Source organism: Trichechus manatus, unplaced genomic scaffold, assembly GCF_000243295.1.
Source record: "Trichechus manatus latirostris isolate Lorelei unplaced genomic scaffold, TriManLat1.0 scaffold00093, whole genome shotgun sequence".
NCBI lineage: Eukaryota > Metazoa > Chordata > Mammalia > Sirenia > Trichechidae > Trichechus > Trichechus manatus.
In genome coordinates, this window is record NW_004444029.1 from 5,714,030 (window position 1) to 5,724,429 (window position 10,400).

The 10,400-nt window shown below is 56.7% G+C and overlaps 1 protein-coding gene across 1 annotated transcript in view; it reads left to right on the plus strand.

The window, feature by feature from the left end:
* Positions 1 to 4,171: 4,171 nt before the first annotated feature.
* LOC101341502 (transient receptor potential cation channel subfamily V member 6) overlaps positions 4,172 to 10,400 on the plus strand; it is a 16,066-nt gene continuing 9,837 nt past the window's right edge. Inside the window, exon 1 of the mRNA XM_004382369.2 lies at positions 4,172 to 4,329. Coding sequence (XP_004382426.1) covers positions 4,205 to 4,329 — 125 coding nt within the window. The 5' untranslated portion in view covers positions 4,172 to 4,204. The remainder of the gene's footprint in view (positions 4,330 to 10,400) is intronic.

A 10,400-nucleotide genomic window follows, 5' to 3' on the forward strand; every position in this document is an offset into this window, starting at 1 on the left:
ACCCCCCACACTCATACACCCACACACTCACTCACACTCATACACTCACTTTCTCTCTCTCTCTCTCTCTCACACACACACACACACACACACACACACACACACACACACACACACACTAGCCCAGAAGTTAAAGCCAAGGGAGCAGAGATACAATGGCAGGGAGACAGAGGAAAATAGAAAGATCTAGAACAAGCAAAAAAGAGGGACAAAGCTAGAATGAGTAAATACTTGAATCTGTATTTATAAACAATTTTTGCCCTAAACCAGTGGTTCTCGACCTGCTGCAATGTCTGGGGACATTTTTAGTTCTCACAACTGGGGTGGGTGCCACCTTCTATCATGAGTGGGGGCAGGGCTGGTGCTGACCCTCCTGCAGCACCCAGGGTGGCCCCCATCCCAGAGAACCATCTGGTCCAAATACCAACGGTGCTCGGTGCAGAAGCCCCTAAAGGCACAGACCAGCATCAACACTCCTGGCCCCAGACCAGGTGAGTCCCGCATGCCTGATACCTGCACACCCGCGGAGCCTTTCTGACGCCTACCCTACGGTGTGGCCACCAGAAGCAGTCATGCTGACCCACATACATGCCCCCCGGCAGATCCTCAGGGCCTGACTTCCACCGAGAGCTGGCAGCTCAGCCTGAGGCAGGAAGAACTGGTCAGAGCGGCCTCGCCTGGGCATGTCCAGCCTGTTCGAGGCGCTGTCCAGGCACTGCCTCAGGTCCCTCTGGCCGTTGGCCCTGATTTCTGCCGTCGCCCCAGGACTGGATGGGAAGCCATCCTGAGGTCAGGGCTGTCCTCTGTCCACTACCCCCAGATAAGGACATTGAGGTGGACAGTGACCTGCCCAGTGTCACAAAAGTCTGCATAATTTGGAGATGGGGCCCCGGGCTCGGAGCAAGCAGCTGTCTCTCGAAGAGGGCCAGGCACTGGGGTCCTTCCTCTCCCCACTCCCACACCCAGCGCCCAGGGCCTCCAGTGTGTGGACGCGCACGGCAGGTTCCCTGTGTGGAGGGGCTGCCCACCTCCTTCTCTCAGCAGAAGGGACACAGGCTTCCCGAGCAACCCGCCCCTGGGGACCACCAGGAAGGGGCTTCCTTCCTGGGACACCCTCAGCAACCCGCCCCTGGGGACCACCAGGAAGGCACAGCGGCCCTGGCTTTAATCAATGAGAGACTGGAGAATGAAGGCAGCTGAGGGGCAGCATCGGTCCCAGGGTGGTGATACCACCCGTGGCCTGTCCTGCCCTGCCCGGCCTTTTACCCACGTCCGAGTACATGATGTTGGTCCAAGAACTGACAGCACCTTGTTGGCAGAAGCCGGTGTCCAGCAAACTCCCTCCCCTCCCCCGTCCCACTCTGAGTCCATCCTGAAACTCCCATCTGACCAGGGCACAGGCAGCACCAGGAGGAAGCTAAGGCGGGAAGAGAGAGTGGGAACACAACTGGTCCTCCCGCCCCCACAGGTACCTTCCCCACTTCCCCCTCCCCCACTGGCCCGAGTGGGGTCTCTGCCTGGACTTAAGGGGCCAAGAAGCTGGGTGGGTCAGCCAACAAGCACGGCTAATGAGCACAAAGTTCCTGGGTTCAAGGTTTGGGTTCTAGTGCCCTCCTCTCCGCCCTCTGCACCCGCTGATCCCTGGGCAGGTGAGGAAGCTGCTAATCTAGACAGTGTTTGCTCAGGGGGCTGGGGCCTGGCTCTGGGCCAGCGGCAGGGACCCAGGAGCTTTCCACCAGCGGCCCTCCAGAGAGGTGGCCTCCTACCCTTCACCCAGCCACTCTGCTCGGCATCTCAGCCCCCTTCTGCACTGCACACACACCACACACACCACACACACCAAACACACACCACAGATACACTCCATACACACAAACACCACACACACACCATAGATACACACCACATACCACACACACTACACACACACCACACACACACCACACACACACCACACACACACACCCTCCACACACACACCATGCACACATACCACAGATACACACCACACACCACACACACACCACAGATACACACCATAAACACAAACACCACAGATACACAACTCACACACACAACACAAACCACAAGTACACACCACACACACACCAGATACACTGCACAGATACACACCACACACAGACACCACACAAACCACAGATACACACCCCCATACACCAGACGCACTCCACAGATACACATCACACGCACAAACACCGCATACACCACACAAACCACAGACACACACCACACACACCACAGATACACATAAACACCACACACACCCCACAGATACATCCCACACGCCCCACAGATACACGCCACACACCCCACAGATACATATCACACACACCAGAGAGACACACCGCACACACTGCACACCACACACACACCACAGATACACACCAAGATACACACCACACGTGCACCACACACAGACCACACACACTCCACAGAGACACCCGACACAGGCACACCACACATCCAGATACATACCGCATACACATGCCACACACAGCTCATGTGCACACCCCACTCGGTGCAGATACACATCACATATATACACCGCACACGCCCCACAAACACTACATATACACACCACACTCACCACACACCCACCACACAGATGGACCACGAACACCACATATACACATCACACACCTACCACACACACGTACACACCGCAAACACCACACCACACACCACATACACACACGCCACACCCACATGCTACACTACACAGACCACATACTACACACACCGCACACTCATACTATACGCTCACACCATACACACACAAACACACACAAACACATTGCACACCACATGCACACAAGCTGCCTCTCTGCCTCCAGCTCTCTGAAGCAGAGACTGACAGGCAGACAACGAACAGGAGAGCCGGGAGCAGGGTAGCCTGCGTGCACCGCCGGCCGGTCGCTGGCCTCTGAGAGTCAGGGCCTCATCTCTTCTCGTCTCTCGGAGGGGACGGCTCCCAGCCCTCTCGTGTCAGAGTCCCAGTAGTGGGACCAGGGGCGGTCTGTGCCAAATCACCTGGGTGAGCCTGTGCAGCCACTTCACTCTCTGGAACGGTGGGCGTGAAGGCAAGTGGACAGCAGGAAGGAGGAAGGCTGGAATCTTGCCTCTGCCACTCACTGTCACGTCAGCACCAGGGACTTCTGTCCCCATGGTGAGCTTCGGACACCCAGGCCCCTCACAGGCCCAGGGTGAGCTGCATGGGGCACTTAGTGAGGGCCCCCCACCCTCACCCCCACCCCAAGGTTGCCAGAGAACACACACATGCAGTGTTTGGGACAGAGTTACCCTAAAACAACGCTTCACTGTTTACCTGAGTTTCAGATTTGACTGGGCATCCTGGATTTCACCAGGGAAGCCACCGCGGTGCTGGGGAGGGTCCTGGAGGGCCCAGAGCAGGATTTGCAAACCACAGGGGGCGCGGGGCAGATCCGTCTCAGCCCCTTTGCATCTGGGCCTGCGACCGCGTGTCTTTTAACTGTTTAAAGGGTTGTGAACAACAGGCGAAGAAGAGTGTGCACCAGGGCCTGTGGCCAGCAGACCTAAAACGTTTACACTGGTTATCTTCCGGCCCTTTGGAGAAAAGTCTGCGACCCTTGCTCCTCAGAGCTGAAAATGGGTAAGGGGCTAGGAGGGGGGCGAGGAGGCTGAAGGGGGCGGAGGGGGGCTCAGAAGATCCCCTATTTGCGCACCTTTCTGGGCCGGGAGATGCGGGAGGGCGAGGAGGACCCCCCCACTGGAGGCTGGAGAGGTAAACAGATCCCGGGAAAGGTGGTGTGGGGCCTAGGTCTCCTCCTCCCCCCACCCTCAGCCCCTCCGGCCAGCCTGACCTGTCCTGGCCTTTCTAAGAAAGGTCACAGGGTGTCCCAAAGTCGGGGGAGGCCCGCCATCCCCCAGTGGCCTGGGGGCAGGGAGAAGGCCATGCCGGCGTTTGCGCAAGGCCAGTGGCCAGGTGCGTGCCTGTCTCTTTAATCGCAGGTAATTTGGAAGGAGGAGTGTCCCGGCTCCCGCTTTCGGGCCGGCCCCAGTTCCTGCCAGGACACCAGAGTCTGTCATACGTGGGACGCGCGGCAGGACGGGGCCTCCGCAGGGCGAGGGCGGGCCGGGCCTGCGGGGCGCTGGCGGGGTGCGGCCCCGGCCCCAGCGCCTCGGGGAGCCGGCCCCCTGCCCCATGGGGCTCAGCGCCCCGGACAGGGGGCTGCTGCTCCGCCTGTGGGGCAAGCTCGGCGGATGGGTCCAGAGCCGCGAGGCTTGGGTGCAGAGCCGCGACGAGCAGCTCCTGCTGCAGCAGCAGAGGTAAGCGGCCCCGACGCACGGTCCGCCGCCTCCGCGCGGCTCCTGGGCGCGCTCGCAGGAGAGGCCGGCTGTGCTCGTGGGCCGAGCGAGAGGAGGCGCCGGCAGGACTCAGGTGCTCGCAATTCCTGAGATGCGATTCCATCGGGAAGCGGCCGGTGAGCTGCCCCCGCCGGCCCTGGCTGCGCCCTGTAGGGGTGCTGGCATTGTCCCCCACCGAGAGGTGCTGGCGGGTAGGAGATGCTTGCACACCTGTCCTCCTTCTGCCCTGGAGGTGTCTCCCCAGAAACAGAGTGAATGTGTGAACGGCCGTGTGGTGAGTGGATGGATGGGTGGAGGGATGAAGCAGACAGGTGCTAGTAGTAAGACAAAATGCCGTGGTGGTCACGACTGTCCACTTACGTCCTCAGACTAGGCCAAGGCCCCTCTCCCCACTGGGCTCTGGGGGGACAAAAGCCTGCACCCAGCTTGAACTTCCGCTCCCCTCAGAAAACACTAGCAACTGACCAGATACCAGATGTGCTGAGACCCGTGGTCCTACTCTCCTAGGCCAGCTTGGGGAGTTGGGGAGGCCTTAGCGTTGAGCCCCAAGGAGTGGCACATAGAGCTTCCAGCCCTGAAAACTTCTCCAAGCTCCATCGCTGCCCCCCACCCCACCACGGCAGCTTAGGAGCTGGAGAGAAGGGGAAACTGAGGTACCCGGGCTACCCGTACCTGTCTCCAAGGTCTCCCGTGGCCTTCCCCACCAGGGCAGCCTCTAGCAGGGAGTCTTCCCTACCAGGGCTTCGTCTCCCGCCCTGGAGCAGGCAGATAATAGGTTCCCCGTCACAGCGTGTGTGCCCGGGGGCTCTCTCCATCCCCAGAAGGCGAGGCCTGCCTGGCCTAGCCAGGGGCTGGGGCGGCTTGGCCAGTTCTCCCTCCTTTGTCTGAAGGATCTTGGGCTGGGCTGTGTTCCTTCTGTGGGTTCTGGCTTTCCCATCTGTTTCTCCTGGTAGCTGCCCACCTCTCCCCGCCCCAGGCCTGGGAGGGTAGGGGCTAAGCACATCTTTGGCTGATGACATCTTGGGGTGACAGAGTGGTATCATTGTTAGACAACGGGCCACCCCATTCCACTCATCCCCCTCCCACTCCCAGGACCCCCGGGGCTGGAGGAACCAGGCGCAGAAAGGCCCAGAGGTCTGGGAGGGTGGGGGCTCCCTGGGAGTCGTGTGAAGGTGGAGACAGGGGGGCATGCGGGGTGGGCTGCTTCCACTTGGCTTTTCAGAGAACCCCCTTCCCTGGCCATCTGGCCCACTCCACGCCCTGTTGACCCTCTCCTCCCTGGACACGGGTGCCAGGCCTTGCTTCCCCTTGGGTGGGCATGGCCCAGAGGACCCTGACCTGGCCTGGGAGGGTCAGCAGACAGATCAGCAGTGAGCACATATGTGGGGACAGCATGGACGGATGAGGGGAGGGGAGAAAGGACCATGTGCTGGGGGCTGTCACCCCGTTACCCACATATGCGCAGGGCAGGCCCAGAGCTAGTCAGAGGATGGGAGTCTGCGGGAGGAGGATGGGGGCTCCACGCGCCTCTCTCTGGATCTTGGTCAGCGGCCCCTGTGCTGTGCCCCACGTTTTGGCGTCCTTGCCGAGCTCTTCCCTGGCTCCATTTCTTCTGGGTCACCTCTCCCTCGGCCTTGAATTTTTCTTGTTTCCTGACATTCACTTTATTAGACATGTATCAGTCGCAAGGCCTCCACTAGGGTTCGCGGAAATGAAGATGGCATCTCCCTGCTCTCAGGGCGCTCACACTTGGGCTAAGCGAGCCCAGTGACTGTCATGAGGAAGACGGAATGCCAGGCGCAGAGAGGAGGGAGCTACTGGGGGCATGCTGGGGCTTCCCAGGGGGCCCTGACTCCATGTCCCTCCAGGCTGGCTCCTTGGCCCTGAGCCGCTGGGCAGGAAGGCAGGGAACACGGGGCTTCCTTTGTGGTGGGCAGCTCTGACGTTGTGTGTAAATATCTATAAGAGAGAGCACAGACCCTCAGTGTATTCTGCCCGCCCTGCCTCAGTCAACACACATACACGTACACACATATGCACAGGCACGCTCCCATACGTACAGCACACAAACACGCATTACACACACCACACACCACATCACACACACCGCACATGCACACATGCACACTCTCACACTCACACCCACACCACACACAGACACACCATACACACTGCACATACACACTCTCACACTCACACGCCACACACAGACACACACACCACATCACACACACCACACACACCACACCATACTCACTGCACATACACACACACACATCCACACCACACATCCACTGCACACACTACACACACCCACCACACCACACACACACGCATACTGCATGCACTACACTCACTCTCTCACACACACACAGCACACACACATACACCACACCACATACACTAAACTCACACCGTACACACCACACACATCACACATATGCATGGGCACACATGCACACATACCACACACATGCACACAACAACAAATATGCTACACACCCCATACACAGTCCCACACACACAAGTTCCTCACACACCCTCCCACACCCACACCACACATGCACACCAATGCACACGCATGCCCACTGACGCACAGGAGCTGCCAACACCAAGCTTCCCAGGGCTTCACCTTCCTCATGGCGCCTCCACGACCCGGCTGGGGGGGAGCTGGCACTGGGAGTGCCCGGCCTGGGCCTCTCCCCACACCTGACTGCTCTTTGCTCTATCTGTGGTCACTGCTCTGCCCCACCCCCGCCCCAACCCCGAGAAAAATCGAGAAGAACCATAAACTAGAAGAACCACATAATTCATGGTGAGCCAGGGCTGGGCTCTGGCCAAGCATCTACTTTAACTCTCTGTGTGTTTAGGAGATATTTGGTGGTGCAGCCTCAGTCTCCTTCTCTGAGAAATGGGGAGAACTATTCATCCCCGCCACAGGGTGGTAAGGGCCCCGGTGACCATATGCTGCTCTGCAAACTGCAGAACCCACTCCACAAACAGGGTGGGTGTGTCAGACATCACGGTCACAGCGGGAGCTAGAGGGGCCACAGTCTCCCTCGTAACACCACTGGGTCCCCTGGAGCCCGGGCTCAGAGCTTCCATGCTGGAGACCCCTCCCAAGAAGCTGGCTGCTCTGAGCCGGTGGGGAAGGGGGGCTTGGGGAGGAGCCAGGGGGCCACGTGTGTCAACACCAGTCCCTGTCAACTAACCCTCATCAGACACCGGTCAGCACGGAGAGTAGGGACAGAAAGGCAGCAGGCGGGCCAGTCCTAGCTCAGCCTCTGCGGCTCAGACACGTCAGTTCAGAGCTCCGGTCACTTTCTCCATCCACCAGAGGAAGAGATGAGACTAGATTTCTGGGGACTTCAGACTGAAATTCTGACCTGACCTCTCCTCCAGATACTTGACCTTGCCTTGCTCCACAGCAGCCCCGCCAGGCTTCCCTTGGGCACTGTCTGCTGGCGTCCAGACAGGCACGGACTTGCAAGTGCGCAGGCGCCAAGGAGGGGTGGGGCACTAGTGGCCCAGAGGGATCCCCGAGGGGGACTGTTGATGTCTTCATTCAAACGAAAGACGCCTGCGTGTTTTTGTACTAGGAACTCAGCTGGGATTTCCACCAGACTAATGATTGAACCAGGTATGTCCCTGAGTGGCACAAATAGTTAAGCGCTCAACTACTAATCTAAAGGTTGATGGTTTTGAACCTACCCAGAGGCACCTTGGAAGACAGGCCTGGCAATCTGCTTCCCAAATGTCACAGCTTTGAAAACCCTATGGAGCAGTTCTACTCTGCACACATGGGGTCATCGTGATTCAGAATCAACTCAGGGGCAACTGGTTTGGTTTTTTTTGGTTTGGAATAGTCAGCCAGGGTCCCCGGGTGGCGCAACCTGTGTGTGCTTGTCTAGGTGGCTTAGTGGTTAAGAGACTGGCTGCTAACCAAAAGGTCGGCAGTTCGAATCCACCAGGTGCTCCTTGGAGAAACCCTATGGGGCAGTTCTACTCTGTCCTGTAGGATTGCTATGAGTCGGAATCGACTCGACGGCAACAGGTTGGTTTGTTTTTTTTTTTGGTACTAATCAAAAGGTTGGCGGTTCAAACCCACTCAGTGGCACCATGGAAGGAAAACCTGGTGATCTGCTTTCGTTAAGATCACAGCCAAGAAAACCCTGTGGAGGCAGTTCTGCCCTGTAACACATGGGCTGCTGTGAGTCGCAATCCACTTGACGGCAATGGGTTTGCTCTGTGATTTTAAATGTTAAACTGGACCGTTCAATTTTATAAGCAATTGTCCAGTAAAATAAGCCTGGGGACACCTTTCCTACTATTATAATTTCCGATTTGCTCCATGCTTTCTTTCTGGGGTTTAAGAGGGGGCTTAAAGGGCTTCACCTTTCTGTTTCTCCCTTAGTTGAGTATGTAATGATCTGTCAACAAACATGTGTGGAGACTTTCTAATTTCTTTTAATGCGAAGACTCCCTTTTTCATGGATTTTGAGTAATTAGGCCTCTAAGTTAGAGTTTCTCAACCTCAGCATTGCTGACATTTTGAACCAAATAACCCTTCGTTGCAGGCGGAGGGGGCAGCTGTCCTGCACACTGAAGGATGTTTAGCAGCATCCTTGCCCTCTGCCCACCTGATGCCAGTAGCACCCTCCCCATTGTGACAAGCAGGTACTGCAAACGTCCCTTGGCGGGGAGGGGAATTGTTCCACCCAAAAACCATTGCTTTAAACCCGCTGTTTGTAAATAAGACATTCCAGTCATCATTTCTGATTTCGCGTCTTCTGCAAAATAAGGTCAAAGCTCCCCCTGGAAGGGAGAGAGTACCATTCAGCCATTCAAACTAGAAGATATTTTATTAGTACCTCCCCTCTCCCTGTCCTCCCAGGGAGGTGTCTGTGGCACCTGGGGAAGGTGTGTGGGATTTGGCTGCAGATCTAAATTCTGTGATGGGCTGTCTTGAGGGGTGGGGAGAAACCACTCCTTTTCTTTGCTCTTCCTTTATGGGGCCCAAGAGTAGCTGGGGCTTGGAGGTCAGGCTTCCTTCCTGCCAAGAACATGAGCCGGGCTTTCTCTGCTGCCCCCGTATGGCTGTCAGGTAGTATTGCAAGTAATAGCTCTGCCCTAGCCCCTCAGGACACCGCCACTCTCTGCTGGATTCTGGAGTTTGCCCCAGAGGAGGCCAGTTCTCTACAAAACAGCTGGGTTGGCCATAGCTGGCTCTTCACCCCAGAGTGTGGTCTGACCAGAGTTGCCAGATACAATACAGGAGGCCTAGTTAAAGTTGAATTTCAGATAAACAACGAATAAGTAGTATAAGTATATCCCAAATATTGCATGGGATGCACTTATACTAAAAAAAAAAAAAAATTCACATTCCTTGATTATGTAAAATACAAATTTAACTGGAAACCCTGTATTTTATTTGCTAAATCTGGCAATCCATGGTCTCACAGTGGGATGTGTCTTTCCCCCCCACATAGGGCAGTCAACAGGGGTAAGAGAAGGAATACGTGGGGAAAGGAGGTTTGTGGAGGTGTTGACAGGTGCCAGTGATGGTTAGGGACCAAAAAGTCATCTCCAGTCCTCCCACTGGCTAGTCCCTCGCTCAAATCTTGAGGAGCAGGGAGCCGAAGTCTAGACTCGGTAAGGTGCCCCTCGGTTCCATTTTGTGCTTGGCCGGTAACCTTTCACACATTTCTTCAAAATGGGGCACCAAACTAGAAGCCAGTTGGGGGCAGGCAGGGAAGGGATGCAAAGACAAGAATATGAGAAGCTGGGCTGTATGCCCCCGAGTCCCCAGAGCACAGAGGAAGAGGCGGGTGCCACTTACAGCACCCACCGAAAACGCTGAAGTCAAAGGAAGGCCAAGGACGGAGTGTACAGTATGCTGGGGAGTACGTGTGTGTGTATGTGAGCGTGTGTGTGTGAGTGTGTGTGTATGTGAGTGTGAGTGTGTGAGTGTGTATGTGAGCGTGTGTGTGAGTGTGTATGTGAGTGTGAGTGTGTGTGTGTATGTGAGTGTG